Source organism: Ambystoma mexicanum, chromosome 6q (assembly GCF_040938575.1).
Source record: "Ambystoma mexicanum isolate Mex_15411 chromosome 6q, UKY_AmexF1_1, whole genome shotgun sequence".
Taxonomy (NCBI): Eukaryota; Metazoa; Chordata; class Amphibia; order Caudata; family Ambystomatidae; genus Ambystoma; species Ambystoma mexicanum.
In genome coordinates, this window is record NC_090937.1 from 289,430,322 (window position 1) to 289,453,029 (window position 22,708).

Genomic DNA, 22,708 nt, shown 5'->3' on the forward strand with positions numbered 1-22,708 from the left:
TTTCTATGTTTGTTATTTGTATATTTTATAGGGAAAAACGTGTTAGAGCAAATTCCTTCGCAGCTCGTTGCTGGTGTGTTTGCAACACTGACTGGCTCGCGTTGCTCGTCTGCGTATTCGTTTGATGTGGACCTTTCGCTGGCTAACGTATTGGGAACTTGCATTACGCCATCATCTTAAAACATGCGAAAGTCTTGGTAAAGGGCGTGCTTATCTGAAGAAAAAAAAAGATACCCCTTCAAGAATTTTTGATTTGTGGCCACACCAGCTTTTTGTCCCCCCTGGTCTGCGCCCCCAATATTGCTTTCTGAGGCGCCCCGGTTGGTGTACACGAAGGACTGAGGGCTATATGGCCGTGGGTTCGCAGGAGGTGGCCTGGGCGCAGTGGGTGTTTTGCCTTCAAACGGGTAGGTGGTCCCATTTAAAAAGCCCGCGCCCCGAAATAAAATGCGTAACATGGATAGCATGGAAAGGTAACGCGCGGTGACTGGGGAGATGGCGAGGGGAAGCAGTACATCCTCACAAGTGACACATCGGTATATGGGGGGTAGGGGGGGGGGGGGGGCAGCAGGTTGATTACACGCCGGGCTGCGGGTGGGGGCGGGGCGCTGATCGAGGAGGGCTGGCTGCGGCTGCAGGGAGGCGGCGGCTGAGCGCGGAGTGCTGCTGAGCGGGTCCTTCTCCCGGAGCTCCTGTCCCTGTCTGGCCGGGAGAAGCTGCCGCACCCCAGCGCTCCCTCTCCCTCAGGAACCGCCGGCCGAGCGTGAGGTGGCGTCACACCCGCCGGAGGCAACGCAGCGAGCAGGTGAGAGCGGCGCAGGGGGATTACCTGCAAGCCACCTCCAGCCAAAGGGAACAGGTTCGCGGGCAGCCCGGGCCGGGGACGCCGCAGCCACCAGCGCACACCGTACACAGCAAGGGGGTAGCTGGGAACCTGGGGGGAGAGAGGGGGTAATGCTGTCACTACACATTGCACTCATCTACAACTTGACCCAGCAGCACCCAGCACATACCTAACCCCAGAGGGTGAAGACTTTTGGTCGCCCTTCAAAAGGAGCAGTGACAGACCACACCAGGCACAGTCACCCCCATACAAGTACGGGGTAACCCCCTCACGTGGCACACTGCATCCAGTCCACACGGACCACTTCCCTACAGGGAGAGACCCCCTTCACAGGGTTTTCGCCCCATCACTCAAGGTCCTTCCTAGAGAGGATTAGGTCCTGACGCAGTAACTCACTTTCTCAGACACCAGAAAGCCCCTTTCACTAGCACCGCAACCCCTTTCCCAGGCACAGGCGGCACCCCTTCGACCAGCCTACCCCCAAGGAAAAACACCTTCCGATGTAGGGTCCCCCTCATTGGAGCCTCTTTCCAGTAAGTGGTCTTCCTTCTCCAGGTACACGCTTACGTACTTCAGCCAAGCACAAGGGCACCCGATGCCCGCTACCTAGGCACAGAACGCCCCTTATTATAGAAAGTGAGACATTGCTGTGACTCTGTGGGCAGGCCAAGGCAAGGTGACGTTTCTCGCCTTCAGTGAAAGTTGCGTGCACGCATCCGTAGCCACAGGAAGCTGAGAGGAACCGGGGAGCTGTCCCTGGTGGTGCCCGCACGCTTCGTAGGATGCGGGCACACCGCTCCCCCGGGGCACCGCGTGGCATTGTTGCTAATGGGCCGAGGCATGCGTCCGCCTGCCCGGTCTCCCTGGGCTCCAGCATCCCTCGGCTGCTGCCTTGGTACCAGCGACAGGGATGGCGCCGGGCCCGGCCGCCGCAGGGTCCCGCTGCCGAGCCCGCCACTGCGCACAGAGCCGCCCTTCCCACAGACGGAGCGAGGCATGGATATACACACGCACACGTGCGGCCGCTGCATTTATCACAATGAATGCCGACAGCGCCCCTGCTTTCATATCAGCAATGCGTTTCCCACGCGAGATGTACTTATCCTTTGAATTACCCGTCTGCCTCTACTCCCTGTATCCCCACTGTGCTATAAGACAACGAGCCCGGCGTCGAGGCTGCCAGCGATACCGTTTAGTTTGTGTGTGCGGCTGTCAAGAACACGCACGACATTCGCACAGTAGAAACGCCTCGACTGGCTCTCTACTGTAAACAACATGAGCACGAACATATCCAATGATTGAACCCCATAAACGTCCTATTAGGGGTGAGGACGGGGTTCAAATGTGTGTTAAAGTTCCACAGAATTATCCCCACCGATAAGCACTTTTTTTGTTGACATTACGTAACGTGCTTCTTGGCGATCAATGCCGATGTGAAGGACAGAGTTGAGAGTTCGATGGAGGTAGGGCAGGGCCTGCCAAAGAGCAAAGGCCGAGATGTTACCTCTTGCGGTGGGCCTTCCTAGCCGCAAAATATTATTATTATAATTATTATTATACCTTTTTTTTTAACCATTTAAGTAAATATTTGAAGGAGACTTGGTGACTGAGCTACTATTGAGTGAGCCCTTGTTGATACAGTTGGCCGTCAAGGTTTGGGAGTACATTTTTATTTTTACTTTAATGTGATATAATTTATAAATAAACTTTACACATAAAATATGCAGATACATTTCTTACATACAAAATAGTACTGACTTAACTACTCAGCACAGAAAGAAGAAAATATATGTAAAGCCTAAAATGACACAATTAATTAATATTTATTTATTATTAATGTGTTATAGATTAGTATAAGCTTTTCACATGATATAAAAAATTACATTTACAAAACAATTGTACATTAAAAACAGAAAATAGTAACATAATGAGTTAACAAAGGAAATAGTAGAATAAGAGAAAGAATAATAATAAGAAGAATTAATATGCGTAGAAGTAAAAAAGTAAAAAGTACAATAACAGAAACAGAAACACAGTTAATTAACACAATTTCCATATAACCATATATCTCTGTTACATTGTACATTTTCACACTTGAGAGCAAATAGGTTGTAGATTGAGAATTGAGAATTGCCCATGAATGGCCAGAACAAGATATAATCATGGGCCTCCCTACTCTCAGTAAGGGATGGTTCTTGAGAGACAGCACACCAGTAAACATTGACATCTCCAAGATAACATGCTGATTATTTCAGATAGAGATTCCCAGTAGGCTCTCAGCTACCAGCCAGACGTTATACACTGCAATCAGACGACTCCTATTCAGAGAATTGATACTACTCCACCAGAAAGCTAGTTCTGCTATGAAATCATGACTATGAATATATCTCCCATATTGGGTCTGGTAAGTTATAGATAATTTGGGACAATTTGTTAGCACATGTTTCCCAGTTTCTGCTATAGACTGGTTCTTACATAGTCGGCAGAAGCGTTCAGTCTGGGCTATCTGATTTATTACCCCAGTAGAGCCCAAGATCGGCAAATAGTTCATCCTAAGTAACAATATAAAGCACCTCAGTCTAACTGCTGGACATAAAATAGAACTGCGGCTCTTTATATGAGTATAACATATACTTGGTAAATTGATAGATCTTCAGGTTCTCCAGATGAACGTAATTTCCTATCCAATCATGAAGATCCGATTTTTTGGAGAGTGCAGTTCTAGTTTTTTGAGTGAATCCCTCAGTTAGAATATTCCACCCAATTTCTTTCAAGTATATGCCAACCTTGTCTTTTAGGTGAAAGATTCCAGCTTGTTTAGAGGATTCAACCCTCAAGATGTCGATGAGCGGATTGCCTGATTTACTCAGCCTCAATAGGTATAATTCGGCCCTTTTCTTAAGCACAAGAGATTTCAATGAAATCAGTCCCAGCTCCAGCCTGTTCATGGCCATCGGTATGCAAGTTGGGAGGCCTAAGATCTTTCTCCAATATTTGCCTTCCACAACCTGCAACCAATTTAAGTGCATGTTTTGCAGGGCCTCAAGGCCATAGATCATCATCGGGACTAGGACCTGCTGGTATAGCAAACGTGCATCCCATATTGTGAAACCGGCCTGAGTAATAGTGAAGCGGTATACAAGAGAAGTAATTTGGGCTGCCCTGATCTTTCTATTCTGTTTACACTGGAGGTAATCCCCCTGCATTTAAATTTCAATTCCCAGATATCGATAGTTTGGGGTGTACATAATATCCAGTTTCTGTACCTTTAAGCTGGTACGTGCTACCTTTTTGCTAGTGAATAGCATCACTTGTGTTTTCTGCAAATGTATTATTAGTCCATTGCTGTTAGCGTATAGCCATAAGGCTTCGGCAAATCTCCGCAATCCGCCAAGTGTGTGATCTAATACTAAGTCGTCAGCATACGCAAGGACTGAGCAATGCTTATCACCAATTTTTGGCGGACAATTATATACCTTACCAATAGCCGCTGGTAGGTTGTGTGTAAACAAATTATATAGAGTAGGAGCCGTTACACACCCCTGCTTGACTCCTCTATTTTGATCAACTTGGGTAGTCATATTACCTTGTAGATCCAGTTTAAGGGAAACTGTGTTGTTCTGATGAAGGAGCTTTAGGTAGTATAATAGGACCTTAGGACAACCAAGCAGTTCTAGTTTTGACCACAGGATATCTCTGCAGACCAAATCAAAAGCTGCTTTAAAGTCAACGTATAACGCATACAGCGGTGGGCTCCCCTTTTTCCTAGCCGATGTACGCAAGGTATCGAGGGTAATTAGATTATGTATCGTTGAGTAACCCCGCCGAAAACCACCTTGGAAACAGTTAAATATATGCTCCTTCTCTGCCCATACTTGTAATTTTTCTAAGATTAGACCCGCAAAACGTTTACCGGTACAATCGAGCATCGACAGCAATCTGTAGTTGCCTGGGTCACTCTTGTCGCCTTTTTTATGTACTGGAATAAGAGTGGCAGTTTGCCATGAGCGTGGTATTCTCCCTTCAATCATAACTTTATCCTATAAGATCTTTAGTAGTCCCGCCCAAAAACTGGGGTTACATTTCAATGTGATGTTGGCCATTCCGTTAGGGCCTGGCGCCCTAGAGGATTTTAACTTATTTATTTTCTCAACTAATGCTGCGACCGTAATCGTAAATGGCGGTCCGGGAGGATTGCAGTTGTTAGTCTCCCCTTCATTAGCATGAGTCAGGATATTGCGCTCTCTCAGAAAACATTCCCATCTGTGTGCTCCAAAGGGATTTTAAATTGAGTTAGTTCTATTTCCTCTCACTTCCCCCAAAAGAGCCCAGAGGTTACGAGTGTTCTTGGTACACAATACCCTTACAGTCTCTTGCCATTGATTTAGTTTCTTAAGATGTTTGGGAGTAAAGGTTTTACTGCAAGGTTACAGAGCAACAGGAGGCCCTACCACCAGTCTCCCAGTCACCTCCCGGAACAATGGCCAGCGATTGGCCACCAGGGAGTGCACAATGCATGTCCATAAACACCTACTGTCTGGGAGCATAGGTACTCGAAGACAATCTACATCACTGGTAAACGCTCATCTCTCGTTTAGAGGAGAACATTACCCCCCTACCCCCATATTTGTAAAGACAAGACATTTTTATTTTATTTATTTATTTTAATTGGTTATTAATAAAAGGTTGCAGGGAACAGCTACCTAAGACCCAACTGCCTGAAAAATGTGGTGGGTCCAGCGTTGAGGTTCAAAGTGGTGCTCTGGTGGAGTCATGGTTTGAGAACACAGTCTAAATCAGGGCTAGGAAACTTTAAGTGCACTTTGAAAGTGCTTGGGTGCAGGCGCTATCTACGCCATCTCACTTATTGGGTGACGGACCTACTGTCTTGGACCCTGCCATTATTTCTACACTGTACTGTATGACCAAACGGACCCTATGATGATATTTCGTTTCATTGGCACAGAACATTACTCTGGAAAGTTTTCGCTCAGGTGCTTGTAATAGTGCAGGCCGCTTTGTTTGATTTTATTGAGTTAGAATCCATATGTGTGTGATTGTAACTGTGTATATTATTGTTTCAAGTCACACATAAGGTGTGTCGATTATTCATCACGTATATTATGTGTTTATGTGTGTCATAGTGATGGCTTTCTAGCAATTAAATGTACTTTTTTAAAACATGAATTGCAAAAATAATAAAAGGAATGTATTGTTCTACAATCAATAGACGGTTTATGATTTTCTTACCCATGTTGTCATGAAATACTGGTAATCCAGGTCGGGTACGATTTTCCTTCTTCCTGGGAGTCTCGCAGTATGTCAGTGGTCATGTAACCCAGCATAAGGCCCTTTCAATGTCTTGCTCATAGGGACAGTGTCTATTTGAAGATACGATATCCAGTGAAGCTATCCATTAATCGCCTACCTCGTGTATGGCTTCAGTTGGAAGTCACTAGAAACCATTCTGGTTTCAAATGCTGTGCTCTCCTACTGTGACGTCATAGCTTCGATTATTGATTTCATATTCAGATCCTGTGATGTCAAGGCAGGAAAGCAGCATTTTCTCTTCTCTCTTGGGTCTCCTAAGCCCTGAGGGAAGCAGAAAGAGCCCATGAGAAATAGGCACATCAACCCTGGGCCCCTCCACATCTCCCCTCCCTTCACAATCTACAATGCCGGTTAAAGGGCCCAGTTCAGGGGACAGAAAAGGGACACAACATACCATTGTGTATGAATAGTATTCAATTAGGGGGTGTAGTGCAGGTTGGGTTTCGAGTGACACCATACCCAACTGAAGTTTCACACCCATGTTGTATCAGATGTTATTCGAACCATCTTGTTGCAATATAGCCACATAGTTAATATCTATTCAAGCTTGACATGGGATTTAATGTCCCGTTTAGGCTTGTCATTTAAAAGGCAAGGTTGGGAAAAAGGAACTCAAATGAAAATTGTTTTTAAACACACTTGAACATAAAAGGCATGCCTTGATAACTTGGGATCAGAGAAAACTGAAAACAATAGAAACATTTAGTTTTGCATCACACATGCAGATGGGATACAATATTTTGTAATTCTAGTTTAAAAGGAACGGGGAATTTCATTTTACACTCTCAATACTAACTTGAAAGGTGGTGTTTCATGGATTACTTATTTTTGGGATGATGGACACCCCCCCTTTCTATGTGGAAGTCAAGGATTTCATGGACAGTCAACCAGGTCTTTATGGGCCACACCATCTCTAACACACTGGGCATGAGCTATTGTTAGTTTTGAATTCTAACAACCATCATCCTGTGATTTTCTATGTGGGAATTAATTAATTTACTTTAATCACATGTGCTAAGGATCTACACAGTTTCCCCCTCCCCACACTTTAATGGAACAAATGGAAAGGTTTAAGGATGGCTGCACCCAACACAATGCAATTTCAAGGGTAGTTTTCTAATGGGGAAATAGGTTTGATTAAGATTTAATAAATTGTTTCACCCCCCTCTACCCACTAATGGAAATGGATAACGGCAGGTGTCTCCCACACAATTGATGGCTTTGGGATGTCTACTTACATGGGAGACTTTGGTCAGGGAAAACAGGGCTCCTCTGAGGACAGCACATGTCTGTGTCAAGGGCTTTCAGTCAGGGATTTTCTCTTGCACTCAGCCTCCTTCTGTTCCTCTTGTATGGGTCCCAGCTAGCTTCTGTTATGTCCCAACCACTCTCAACAATGCAAGGAATGAGACCTCTCTGCTAGTTGTTCCTCGCAAGAGTGCAGAAGCAGCTGTCTCCCGGAAAAATTCACAAAAAGCCCAGTTCGGCTGCAAACCTGCCCTTTTCTATGGCTAGTAACATAGCAAACTTGCCATGATTCCCACAGTCAGGATTGGCTACCTTGTTCCCTTCACCTCCCCCCACCACACCCCATGCCTGCTGATAGGAACAGGATTTGGGAGATATATATGATCCTACATCAGGGAGGGAGGGAAATAGATACATCATTTCAAATTGACAAGGAATCCTGCATCTTTTGTTCTGAAAAATCTCATACTGTAATAACTCCCTGGGTCTTTCAAATAACCTCATGATGATACATATATAACATGGGAGGCCAAGTTAAAAGGTCCCATGACATGCGTCTTTGTTTGCAGAATCCCTGAGGGATTTGCCATTGATAGTAAGAGCTGGACTTGGTTGGAAATGAAGTAAGTGCGAGTGGGACAATTTGTAGACACACTGTGTACGCTGTCAAGGTACTCACTGTGGGTGTATGCATTCTAGAGGCTTCCCGACTGGGGATCCAGCAGCCAGCAGATGTGGAGGGGAAGGGGAACTGGGAAAAAGGAGAAACAGGTGGCATGCTTCAACATTGCCTTTCACAGGCCACCTGGGCTGGTCGCTGACACTTGGTGGCCTATGAAGGGTTCAAGGTTTGATCATGTGGTGTTCCCAGCAGTCAAGAAGTAGCTACAACTCCATCTTCAGTGAAACTTAAGACCAGGAACATGGAACAGTGTTAAGGCCTGCTTAGAAGCTTTGGTGTGAATCTGTTTACGCTGCATACGCTCTGCGGCAACAGTAAGTGCTCTAGTTCATTTAAATTGTCATATATATATATATATATATATATATATATATATATATATATATATATATATATATATTTTCCAAAGATGATATTTCTCAGATTCAGAGATGCAGCGAAAGTGACACCATCATTCTTAGAATTGTCCACTTTTCAGATGAAATCTCTGGAAGGAAATTCCTATGTTGTTTGACCACAAATACATTATAACAAAGGTACATCTCGCATCCTTTGACCCCCAGTAACAGGAAGTGAGCAAAAACAATACTCAAATAAGCCTATAAAATAAATAACTTCAAAAGCTCAGAGAAACAAATAAAACGCACAGCAGTCTCTTTTGCACTTTGATAAAGCCCCATTGATGCCTGCAGAAACCCCTACCGTTACTTATTTGCACGTTACTCTGTTTGTTCACGAGTTTCTTGATAAAACCAATGCAGGGGTGATGCACAAAAGTGCAGTCTCTCTGCTCCTGTGGGGTCTAGAGACTTAGCCAATGGTTCATATGAAGAGGGGGGCACAGGATCAAAGAGGCTGTGCCTAAAACCGGTGTGTATGTAGGGTGGAGGGGAGGGGGTGATGGCGACCAGTGGTAGTCCTTAAATCACTACCATAAATACAAATATGATATATGATACGAATAATGTGATAATTGAAATTATCGTTTTTTCTTTCAGGCTATATTTTTGTAACTGCAAACAGGATCAATGCTTGTGTTGATGTGTGCACCTGATTCTGTGTAGATGTAACTTTCAATTGTTATTCTTTTTTTAAGCCTGAATGTCGAGTGTTCTTCATGTCAAGCACACGTGGACGAAGCCGGGCGAAGGAACATTGATGCACTTTTGATTGAGGAGTTCGGGAAAGAGAACATGACCGAGCTTCCCCTCTGCTTCTGAATTCCAGGAGGAAGTGTGTCCATTTGAGGCCCGAAGATGAGCCTTGGGAATACCGCCGATAGTTCTCCAGATGGACTCCACTCAAAGGAGAGACTGATGAGCTGCAAACGGCGGCACCAGTTTGTCCGTAAAAAATTGAAGGCGGCTAGAATACTTGGTCTTCTCCTTAGCGTTGTGGCCATTAGCACTTTTTCCTTTTCAGTTAGTGCCTTTGTGAATTTAGAGCCTCACAGCCCAGAGCTGACTGCCAGCCTAGCCAGCCGACAGGCGGTGCATTGGCATCAAAGAAATCTATTGGATCTTGTAAAACAGACCCAAAATGGCAGCCCAGATGGAGTCTCGCCTTTGAATCCTGAACCAGAAAATAGTAACAAGACAGAAGAGGTCCACTCCTCTAAAGGAGATTATCCAGAAGACATTTTCTCTCTTGCGGATCGGAGGAGGGGTGCGGTAGTCCTCCATATTTTCGGCATGATTTACATGTTTATAGCTCTCGCCATTGTCTGCGATGAGTTCTTTGTCCCTTCGCTGACTGTCATCACTGAGAAGCTGGCTATTTCAGATGACGTGGCGGGGGCAACCTTCATGGCTGCTGGTGGCTCTGCTCCAGAACTCTTCACCTCTTTGATAGGTGTCTTCATATCGCACAGCAACGTTGGCATCGGGACGATCGTCGGCTCGGCAGTATTCAACATCCTCTTCGTGATTGGAATGTGTGCCCTCTTCTCCCGGGAGGTCTTAAACCTGACCTGGTGGCCGCTCTTCCGGGACGTGTCCTTCTACATCCTGGGCTTGCTGATGCTCATCTCCTTTTTCTTGGATAACTTCATCCACTGGTGGGAAAGTCTTCTGCTATTGTCCGTTTATATCACCTACGTGACGTTCATGAAGTTCAATGTCCAGGTGGAAGATCTGGTCAAGAGGAAGCTGCACTGGAATAAAGTGGCCAAGGTGACGGCTGCTGACCCTGAGGCAAAGGTTGGTGTGAGCTTTTAATTTGGTCTCCCTATCATGCTGATCCCATTTTTCAATGGCTGCCCTGACGGTGGATTGAATTGCCAATTCGCTTGACAACAGAAAGCTTTATTTACAAAATGAAGTGACGCAATGCACTGTCAAAAGTGAAGTAAGTTGCAGGATTAGTTCAGACTCTTTTCTAATACCCACAATGCCAGCCCCATTTTTATTAATTAAGACTAATGATGTATGCTGGTGTGCTCAGGGCCACTAACTCTCTGATCATGGTCTGTGCACTAGATCACCCTGGCAACCCCTCCCCTAAGGGCCTTGGTGTTGTCAGTAAAATTACAAGATTATCCCAAGAATTCCTAGAGGTATCCATGTGTTAGGTCGCTAGGAATACAACAGCAGCCCTCCAGGATATTGCGGCATGACATATATTGTGGCATAAAAAAATGCAAGTGTTGCAGCAAAAAATTGCATTTATTGCAGCATTCCTGCCTGATTAAGAGGCCCTGCAAAAATGCTGCAATAAATTCACTTTTGTGCTGCAAAACTTGCTTTTTTGATCCCGCAAAATATTTCATGCCGCAATATCCCGGCAATAATAGCTGCATTAGCAAGGATCGCTTGAATACGATGAGTCTTTTTACACAGAATTGAGGAGTACACTTTTGGCTCCTGTTGAATGACAAACTAGGATTCAGGCATTGCAAGTTGCTCGGGTGGACATTCCCTTTTTGTTGCTGTTTGCATTGTGTCAGCCCTCAGCTGGGTTTGTAGTCATCACCTTTGCTCAACGAGGGTTGTGGGGTTGCGCAGTAATGCTTGTAGCACACTTCTGCAAAAGGGCAACGCCGAGTGATGTTTATGCTCTTTACAATGTGTTATCTAATATTCTCGTAAAGAAATGATACCTTATGGTATGCCATGTATAGCGCCCACTGCCATTTTTAGGGTCTCGAAGTGCTGTGGCGTGAACGGCCATCTGGCAGACTGTCGTTGGAATATTAGAATTTAAGAGAATTATACTGCGTGCAAAGAGTATTGACACATTTGGTGACTGTTTAGTTACTAGCAGAGATGACTAGTTTTCATAAATATATATAACATAAAGACATGTCACTAGCCATACAGTGTAGAGTGTTCAGGCTCAGAGAGGATTGCTATGTTGTTGACTGGAAGCTGGACCACATTTCTTTCGTGGGACTCAACTGTTCTGTGGGTCGCAGCTCTAAAGGGGGAATGGTTGATGATACATTAGTCTGTCAACCCCAAGGGCAACTGTCTACACTTGGGGGCTCGGCTATAATTTACATGTAGAACGCATACACACTGAATCGAGGAAGTCACATGCAGTCACATGCAGATTCCATGCACATGTGTCAGGCATTTCATTCAACTTGCCTTCAACATCGAGTTAATGCAGTAGAAATGTTTTATTTTGGATGCAAATATGGTGTTGCATTTATGTCATAGACACATTGGGTCATTTGATACTCCACCTCGTTCTGTAGTGGGCAGATGCATGCACGTGGCAAAAGGTGGCTCTCGGTTGCTTTCGCCCACATCTGCAAACTTTATCTGTGGGTAGGGATGGGGGAGGTCTGGTCGGGGAGCATGCCACATCCAGACCTGAACCCAGGACACCTATGAAAACCACGAGGATGACGCTTACTCTTATCATGTCATGACTGCCGTTTTCCTGGAGACATGAGTGCCACTCACTACCTGGTGAAGCTGACCAGGGAAAACACATTTCTGAAGCCATTTCGGGTGTCACAAATGGTTTTCCTGGGTCGGAGCCGGGTTGTGGGCTCCATGTGTGTTGTTATTGAGCTTTAGTATTGCTCCCATCACCACCGCAGTGGTTTTATCGCTCCGCGGCTGGTCCGGATACTGGCCTATCGTGCTGGTACATGGAGGAAAAGGCGGAGGGACACGGTGTGAGGGTGTAAGAGCAGGAGCAAGGCGAGGAATCACTCGACACAACTGTAGAAATAGACTTCGAGTTTAGGAAAGAGGGTGTGTGTGATTGTGGTGGTGGGGATGCACTTGTACGTGTCAACAGTGGACACGACGGAATGCTGATCAGAAAAAGGGAAAATAGACCGGATCTATGTGAACAAATTATTTTGAATCCCAAAACGCCGATTTCTTTTTTTTTTTATTCCTTGCAATACCCCAGAACCTTTTTTATTTACTTAATCCCCCCTACACATATGTGGTAAAAAGGGGTCTCAATTTGCAGTATTGTGTGCTTTGAAATTTTGGGCATTCTCCATTTCAGTATGATCCCAAATAGAGCAACTTGTGATAAGGGTCTTTTTACAATACTGATATTTCCTGGTCCATGGAAGGTAGTGCTGGAATGAGTCAGAGCACGATTGTGTGCTGGCCCCGAGGTGTGCTTGGCTATCTCTGGGAGCGCGGAGACTTGATTGCCTTTTATCGTATTTAGGCATCCTCCGCCAATCCCCCAGGGAATTAATCTGGGCCCGATGAGTCAACTGTCAGAAGTGACCGAGCTAAAAAGAGAGTTCAGGAAGACAGAAAGAGCGCAGTAGGGATGAGGGCGGATTGGCTAAGGAGTATTGTGCACTTAGTGGCGTGAACTGCGTAGGTGGAAATATCATCATGAGGTGGTGAGTGCATATCCGTCTGAATTCAGAGCTCCGCTATATCCACTGTTGTAACTGGTTCTGGCGGTGGAGTAATGGTAATTGACACGCAATGTCCCAGCATAGGGTGCATATGCGCCATCACCGAGAAAAGGTGCAGCGAAGAATGCACTGCAAGGTCTTTGGCCAAAGTGAAAGATGATATCAGGCTACATTTAAGCCACCACCAAGCACAGAGCTTGGGTCCTTCTCTGGTGCCAAGCTAAGGCGCCAGCTATGCAGGTCTAGCTGAGACACACACACACACACGCGCGCTCTCAATACAGGTGATGCAGAGGTTACATTTTAGCTAGTTTTCTGCGTTTAAGTGCGGCCACACTTTTATAGATCAATTAGACATGCATTTGCTACTACTACTATGCGATAGCATGTTTGCATGCCGGTCCCTTTTGCTGGACCACCTATCTATATAATGCAGACAGATGGGTACGCGCTATGCCCGAACGTGCTTGGGATCAACCAGCCTGCATTCAGAGGAAGATTTGGAGATCTGGATATTGATACACCATCTACTGTTTGGATGCCTGAGAGGCCCAAGACGTACCCGGGCAAACTCCTAAAGCCTGGTAGCTCACCCACCCCAGCCAGGCGTATACCCACATTATACCGGCGAACAAATGCCAAATTATTCACTCTGTGACCACAAAAGCCTAGGCCGAGCATGGCACAGTCAAGAAAAGAGTGTGTAAGAAGGTGAATCACGGAGGATAACTAGGGGGGATAAAAGGGCTGTGCGGCCGCAGAGACTACGTCAAGTAAGTCTAGCACCTTTAAGGATAATGGCACAAAAAGTTAAATACATAAATTCCCCACATATAGACCTGTCAAACACCAAATGCCAAACGCACTCTACAGTGCATGCTATTTTGCCAGGGTGAAGCGCGGTCCAACAGCTGCATCCGTTAAACTCTGCACACTTGTCAAATTTGGCGAGTCTTCCATGACAGACAGCAAATTCAAAGGTTCAGTTAGACCCTGGAAAACTATCAAACTGTGCTGCTGCAATGCACACCCACATATCAGATACACGGTCCAGCCATTGCAAGGTGCAAGTGCAAGAGCATGACCTGGACATGATATGCAGTTAGACGCATTGCAGGTGAAGGACACCACAAGAGCGGAGGGCTCTGCAACACTTCACATTACATACACACCTGGCAAACATCCACCCGTTGGACTGTTATACACTACCGGCATATGTGCTACCTATGGTATATTACAATTATGCCACATGCCCATCTGGCAAACATCACGTCATCTGGCACAATATAGGCTTTGGGTCCTATGCAATACATATAGTGGGTGTATTGTGAATATAATGGTTGAACAAATGAGGTTATATGATCAGATTACGTAATGGGTACAGACAAAGAAATACCCCACTTGGAGCATAGCAGCATGCGCGCAGCATGCGCCATGTCAGTGTTGAGACCAAGCCTACGGATTCCATATGGACACCAGGGCTTTGGTTCTGTTGGAGAAGGCATGACAAAACAAAAGAGGTGATGGCCAGAATGTTTAGAATGAATCTTAACCTCTGGCGTTGCTCTGGGCAACCCTCCAGACCATCGCTCTTCACCTGTCATGCATTTACAAAAGGGCAAAGATCGTATGCAAATCAGGCTTGATCCCACCTCAAAAGAGAAGAAAGGATCATGCTGAGAGTTTGGGGTGTTAGGCTTCCTGTTGCTGCATAGTTGCTTTTATGTTGCATTTCTACGCAATTGTAAGCTAAGCATAATTTTTTCGGTCCAAAGACATGGGCCTCATTACAAGTTTTCCAGTATCGTGGTGGTAAATCTGCCAGGATACCGGCAAACAGTATTACTGTTACCAGCACCTGGTCCGGTGGTATTACCGCCAGATTACAAGTGCCGGAAACAGTTGTAAATCTGCATTCCATGGAGTCCCTTTAGACTCCATGTGGGGATTTGCCTGTATTACCAGCACCGGTAATACCGGTGCCGGTATTTCTGATGATTTTTGCCGGTAAGGTGCTTGACTTACCTCTAGCTCTTAGCTGGAGGTCAATCAGGTGCCCCACCGGCAAACCTGTAGGTGGCCAGTGTGGTAACGTGCAGGTATACATTAATACCGGCACGCTATAACCGCAAGGGCCAATTTACAATGAGCCCCATAGTCTAATCTATTATAATTGCTTGCAGGCCTGATAAGGCTGTCCCCTTAATAGAAGAACGCCCAAGTGGCACATTTAGTTTTGGCACAGGACGCAAAAACACTGACGAGATATCCCCTGTGGTTCGTATGTGCAACCAAATACTACGAGTCAATGAAATCGTTTTTTTTTTAATTGTTTTTTTTATTCGTCTTTTTGGAATAGAAGAAACCTCACACATGAATGAATGCAAACCTTAACATACTGAAATGTTCTCATTTCCGTCAACTCCATCTGTGTGCATTACAGCTCTGGGAGGGGAATTTTCGAAGGTAAAGTCTGATTTCTTTCATGGGGACATAGGAAATTCCTCTGTTTCGACATCATTTTCACTCTCTGAAGATCATCGGTGTCAGTGATCTTATCCCACGGTTTGATTTTGTTTTCAATAACCCATTCAGAGTCCGTGTCTACTGTCCCCATTATTCTCATGAAATCAGCACCCCGTTTTTTAAACTCACCAAGAAACGAATTTGATTCCCCCTCAAACATGTTGCCTAAATAAAAACCCAGCCTAGGTGTTTCCATGTTCAGAACCTTCAGTTGTTCAAAAGGAAATTCTCAATGGAAAAGGTTCCAGTCACTCTATGAATGCACATGCGTACAGTGACTCACAGCATGAACACGCATGCACAATACAGCATGCACAATGCAATGCATGCAGTGTATTATCAATGTATAAATGGCATTTAGAACTGAAGCACCAAAGCGGTCATTCAGACACGCATGAACTGCTATAAGCTAGTCTAAAGACCCCATGGTGGTGGTAGCAGTCAAATAAAAGTATCACTTATCTGTTTACCGCACCATTTAATTAGGAGTTGACTTGAGATGCCACAGGATATTTAACACCAGCGGTGCACTGAAAGCACTGCATGGGCAGGGGTGGACTGGGCAATAGGGAACTCTGGAGATTTCCCGGTGGGCCTCTGCACCCTGGGCCTCTTTTGTGTGGCATTTCCAAATGGTCTCATAGGAAAAGCATTGGACTTGCTGAAAATGTGTCATATGGGGCCACTTTGAACTTTATTTCCAGGGCCTCTTTTGGTCCCCAGTAATTTTTTCTAGGGCCTCTTTTAGTTCCCAGTCCACCCCTGTGCATGGGCTAGAACTCCCATAGACCACATGCAGTCCTTTCTTTGCTCCGCGTGACGTAATTATTCCCTGAGATCCCAACTCAAAATGAAGTACTATTATGAAAACGCATGGTTTCAAAATACCACAGAGTTTTTGCGTTTGCCACTTTCCTCATAATGAGTTTTGGATCTTTGCTCAGCGATTAATCATTTCCTAGTCTGAAGGATGATGACCTCAAAGTAGTGTGCTACAGAAGCACCTGGGCAAGAGATGAGCACATGTACATCAGTATTCAAACACATTGGGGAGGAAGGATAGCTCAGGGGCGAGGCGTTTGTCATAGAAGCTTGGAAAGAAGACAAGTCAGTGCAACACAGGTTCGAATCCTGATCCTGTACTTAGAAACCACTTGCTGGTATTAAGCACGTAATAAAAGCACAATTATAATTCTGACTTCACGTGCTGCTTACCACAAGAGACAAGGGTGTAGATCTTTCTATATGGTGGCTTGGTCCCTTCACTGTTTTTCTGCTGTGCTAAATCGCAGCCCCTTGCGAGGCTTACGCAGGCTTGATGCCGGACTCATGCTTTGCAGCCCAGATCAGTGACAGGAACACAATCGACACATCTGACTTCCAGTGCTACACATTTGCCTCCTCATTTACAGATCTCAGGCAATAATATTATTCTGGGAAGTTTGTTGCATATCTCCTGATTAACTGCTGAATGTGCGCACTTTTCTAGATCTGTATAGTTACAGCACTTTATAGTTAAGGTTATGGCTAAACTTCCACAGGAAGGGGTGACTTTTAATAACTTCTAACTTTGTCCCCTCTGGACTAATCTGCACTGCAATTTCTGAAAATGGTTCGGATTCTCTTTTAAAAGATTGGCCATAAGGATTACATTTAGGGGAGGGGTATCAAATATGTCATCACACTGTCCCACATAGTTTGGCACTGTGCTATAACAGTCCACTTTCCTGTAAATTTTCAATTCAGGAAGCACAGCTCCAGAGGCGTAGACAGAATTATCTAAGAAGTGGGGCCTGAAGCTAATGTCGTTGGGCCCAGCGCAGTGACATTAACATCTATAAATGCCCACACAGTGCTGCTGAGTGGACATTTACAGATTTTGGGTCAGCCTTGCCCACTCAGACTCTACCCTGTGTACACCTCTGCACAGCTCACCTTGGGTCTACGGTGTCTGGTGTTCACATTGCCCAGCAAAGCTGTTTTATGAAAAATTAGTACCTGGCAAGGGACAATGTGCTTGTAAAAAGAAAGTTCATTGGCCCTCGCTGGGTCATTACCTGCACACCAAAGCCTTTTTTTGCGGCCCCACTCGCAGCCGCGTCCTGGCCGCCATGGAAAGGGAGAAGGGACTATGCTAAGGCCTGCTCTTTGCTCGGGCCTCGGGGCATTACCTGATGCGGTAATGCCCCCCGGCTTGGGACTTATTGCTTAAGTGTCATATCTGGTGTATGCCATTTCCTCCGAAGAGTACTGTGTGACTCTCAATGTATTGCTCTGCACATGCACACACGTATCATGGTTACGACATGCTGCTTTACTTACTACACATCTGATGGCGGGTGGGGGATTCAGGTTATCAGATGACTACATTTTGGCATGACATGTGCTCAGCTCTACTGGTAATTGATCACATAGACGGCATTTAAAGAGCAGCTTTTGGATGCATTTAATTCATTAGTCATGGTCCTGTGTGCAGTATTCCACTCTGCAGTAATATTGCTCCAGGTACAGGCCCTTAAGCAAAGTTCTACATGACTCCACATGAACCCAGGCCGATTTCAGAACATTAAAACAAATAACCAATCTGTAAGGCACTCCATAATAATAAGAATGTATTGTTGTGCTATTAGTTAGACCGACAGTTTTTGCATGAAAAGCCAAGAAAGTGGGATGCAGGTAGAGTCTTCACAAGAGTTGCCATTGTTGCTGTTTACCTTGGCTAAAGCCTGGCCCTGTTTATCAATTCACAACGCACTCCAAATGGCAGACACATTTTATCATCTGTGTCTAAGGGCCGGAAATTCGAGACTCCCGGGTGATTGCACAGCTGCTTACACCTTTCCAAAAGATTATTCTCAGCCATCGAATGACTTTATATTACTTGATGTCAATTATTGCCACGTCGCAAAGAGGTTAAGGGTGGCCGCACACCTAGAGAGTGACCATGATCCAGTATTATTGATAGAAAATGAATGCTAGTTCAAGATAAATCCAGTTCCAGAAATTGATCATCTACGCACTGACCTTATTTTAGCATTCGGCAAAAGTATTATAAAATGGTCTATAATGAATTCAGATCAAGGTCAGATTGCCTTATTGATGATTTGAGATCTTTCCGCGGCCTTTGACCTGGTGTACCATTCAAACTTGTCCACCAGGTTAAGAGAAAATGTGTCTTTTTCTGAAGAGGCCATTCAATGGATATCATCCTTTCTAAAGGATAGGCAAATTAGAGTTGCCAGCGAATTGGCAGAAGCTGATCCCATGCTACTATTGTATGGAGTCCCACAGGGAGCATGCGTGTCTCCGTGTTTCTATAACATCTTCATGATCCCCTTCTTCCAGATGCTGGAAGAGGAAGGGATCGTGTTTGCCAACTACGCGGATGACACGCAATGCATCCTACCTATCTCAGGAATATATCAAAAAGATGAGGCTTTCATTAATGTAATTTATTCGAAAATTCAAAATTGGATGGTGTCTAATGGTCTAGCCCTGAACAGTGCTAAAACTGAACTCCTCCTCGTAGGCTCTCCAAGCAAATTGGATAAATTAGGAGCGGAATATAAGAACGTCAACCTGGACAATTGTGTTATTAAAACTTTGTCCAAGGTTAAGACTCTGGGCGCATGTCTGGATAGACACCTAAACATGAAGGCGCATGTGAAAAGCCTTGTATCGTCAGCCTCCTATTTCCTTAAACTTTTCCGCCATCTTCGCCCGTTCATTTCTGAAAAAAATTCTGAAACACTGGCTAGAGCCATTATTGGCTCGCTCAAAACTAGACTATGGATGCAGTCTTTTGGTGGGCATCCCCCAGACTGAGATCCATCGTCTTCAGGTAATCCAAAATGGGGCAGTGAGAGTAGTGAGGCGCCTAAGTAAAAGAGACCATGTCTCTGAGACCAGAAGGAGCCTTCACTGGTTACCGGTTGGAGAAAGAATTCGGTTCAGGCTTCTTCTCATCACTCAAAAATACATTGTAGGTCAAATGCCATCATATTTGAAGTAAGCCATAATCGTGAAAGACAATGGAAGGTCACTTAGATCAGATAACTCAAATATACTCCATGTACCTCGGCATAAAACCAACAAAACAAGGCAGGGGTCATTTGAAGTAGCAGCACCTACCGCCTGGAATGCCCTCTCAACTTCAATAAGAACGTTGGTTTCAACAGAACTCTTTAAAAAGAAGCTGAAAACATTGCTTTTCGTCTAGAGCTCTGCTAGTTGTGATAACGGACAGCTAATAGTTCTGCTGCATGTGTAGTTTTGTTTTGTGTTTGTCAGTCTGCGCCCATCAGCCTTCGGGTACCAGGTGCGCATTACAAATTCCCATAACACAACATAACAATGTTTACTGACCTTGTACAGCCAGCTCTTACCTCTTATTGTAGTGCATTCTAACTCAAACTTGGTTCGTAGTAGTGGTATTGAGACAATGTATAATTCACTCAGTGATATAACCTCTCTTGTTATTACTTATACATATAAACAGATAATCATGACTACCACATGATGTAGATCTTGGATTGAGAAAGATTTTAGAATAGCCAAGAATAAATTAATAATATCACTAAAGGGGTCTGTTTATAATAATAAAAACACAATGATCAAATATAGAGCAGAATAAGAATCCATTCTGAAAAGGAAGAAAAATATGTGAAAGAAAAGAACTGGGGATTACTCCAATAAGCAACAGAGGATAAAGATCAGCACCAGTTCTGGAAAATTGTCTCAAAAGGCCCATATTCCAAAGACACAAGAAATACAGAGATCTTTTGGAGCTAATACCTAACTAACTAACTAAAAGAAGTTTTGTATAGCGCAGTCACTCACCCAAAAGGTCTGAGGGCACTTACATAGACATAAACAAACACGTAACACATAGGTTCCGAAATGGAGCAAAGAGATAGACGTGATTTATCATGGCGACTAGCAGGGTCCTGAAGAATCGCCAGTTGTCCTACACTAGTATATGAAGGTTAGACATCAAAATGAAATGTCCTAAGACATTTTCTAAACTGCTGCAATGTGCTAGACTGTTTGAGATAGAGTGGGATCATATTCCAACTTTTCGGGGCCCAGGCAGCAAAGCTTGCTCCACCTAGTTTCCTCAGAAAGGTACGTGGTTGTGCCAGTAACAAAAGGCTGTTAGAACGTAACTTATGCTTGGGTATAGCCATATGGAGCCTAGATTTTAAATCTTCTGGGCCTTTTGTTGCATATCTCCTGATTAACTGCATTTAAAGACTATTACTAGGCCTTTAAATTTAAGCCGCTGCTCAATAGAGAGCCAATGTAGCTTTTTCCGATGTTCTGTAATGTGGGTTTGTCGACTTAGACCACATACAGTTCGGACTGCTCCATTCTGTATGGTTTGGAGACTCCTGATATTCCCCTTAGAGGTACCTATCAGGAGACTATTGCAGTAGTCTAATTTGGTGTTGACTATGGCTGCTGCAATAAATGCTCTGGCTTATATGTTTCTGAAACCTTTATAGGATGACGTGCACTCACTAGTCCATGATAGATCATGGTGCAAGACCACCCTATAGTCCACAGGAAGCTGGATCATTTCTTTTTAAATGAGATGAGGTAGCCAAAGCTTTGAAAACTCAAAAATGAGGGAACACACCTGGACCTTATAGAATGTCGGCTGACCTACATTTAATGAACCTCAGATTTGGATACTGTTTTAACAAGCTTTTTGAAATTAGCCTAGATTATTAAATTATGTTGCATCAGGCTTGCACATGGCAGAGAATGTGCTAATTTTTAAGACAGTGGACAGATCTCTCCTGGAAAATTGTAGACCAATCTCGGTTATTGATACCATTGCTAAAAATATGGGGCTATTATATGAGCACATTTAGAAGAATGGACTCATCCAAAAGTATTATCACTGACTTATACGTGAGTTTTAGGAAATGTACAGGTACAACCAAACATGTATTTGTTTTATTAAATATGACTACAAAAAAGTGTGTTACCAAAAAAACTATTTTTATTCATAGTTTCTATAGATTTTAAAAGATGTATTGGTAATGTAGACAGGAATACATTGTCAGTATTATTTCAACAGTTTAAGATCCCTGTGTTGCTGCTAAACGTGATTATGTGTTTCTATAAGTATAAAAATACAAAGGTGAGATAGGGTGAGGGAGGAAAAACAACCGATTCTTTGCCACTTGAGTTTGGGGTCCTCCAAGGCTGGCTGCTATAATGTTTCTTCTATATAGAAATGACTTGGCCATCTGTATACAAGAAACAGAGGCTGATGTCTCACGTGTAGGGCACAGAAACGTAGGGATATTGTCATATGCCGATGATGAACTATTAATAGCCAAATACAGATAAAGCTCACTGCACTGTCGACATTTTGTGAAATTTGGAATTTAGTAGTAAATACCTCCAAAACGGCTTTGACGCTCCGCCACTCCTGTAAATTAGCGACAATAACGTTTAAATCTGGGCGTAAGATTCGCTAAAGATGGGTCGTGGCCTCACCAGACTGACTGCAGTGCTGCTAATCCAGCTAGGAGAAGGGTCAGATAAACATTGGTTTTGTCATAACGTTTTGGGGGTAGGGCAACAGTGGCAACCTTTGATGTGTTTAAGGCCTGTGTAAGAATGTCAATTTTATAACGGGGCCCTCAGTTGTACAACAGTTAGAGTTTGAGGAAAGACCCTTTCACAAAACCTTGCTAAGCTTTCCATTGAGTGCCCCATCTATCTCGTTATGCCTTGAAATATGTCTCATCCTGTTATGTTTGAGGCCCAGTTTTGAGCCATTTAGAATTTGGCTACGACTCAATAGACACATAAACTTGCTTTTACTTAAGAAGGTATTGTGGGAACTGATTAACCATATGTGAGATGGAAGTGGTTTAAACATATAAAAACAAGGGCGATGGAGTTAGGTTTCAACTGTTTGATGAGGCTGGCTATATGTGTAACTGATCAAATGCAACACTGCATCATTGTTACACTTACTGAGTGGGTTATGGGAACATTAATTACTGTAGCACTGAGTCTAAGTTTGTCAAGTATATCATTGGAAACGAAACTGGTGATGAGCTCAGAACCCTATTTTTTTGGGATTAAGAAACATCAACAAAGACTGCCATTTTTTAAAAAGTTTGTGCAAATATGTTGCGATCAGCCGAAAATTATCCAATAGTACACATTTTCTTGAAATTATTCAAATAGATGCTGTTTGTTTAACACAGTG

General features: G+C 44.2%; 1 protein-coding gene across 9 annotated transcripts in view; it reads left to right on the forward strand.

Moving 5' to 3' along the window:
* Positions 1 to 327: 327 nt before the first annotated feature.
* Positions 328 to 22,708, forward strand: part of SLC24A2 (solute carrier family 24 member 2) — a 1,614,118-nt gene continuing 1,591,737 nt past the window's right edge. For 7 of the 9 annotated variants that reach the window (XM_069630763.1, XM_069630767.1, XM_069630765.1 and 4 more), the window contains exons 1-2: positions 613 to 805; positions 9,202 to 10,303. In XM_069630763.1, coding sequence (XP_069486864.1) covers positions 9,362 to 10,303 — 942 coding nt within the window. In that variant the 5' untranslated portion in view covers positions 613 to 805; positions 9,202 to 9,361. Of the gene's footprint in view, positions 408 to 611; positions 806 to 9,201; positions 10,304 to 22,708 lie in introns of those variants that run through there. The other 2 variants (XM_069630764.1, XM_069630770.1) reach the window with 2 other exon arrangements.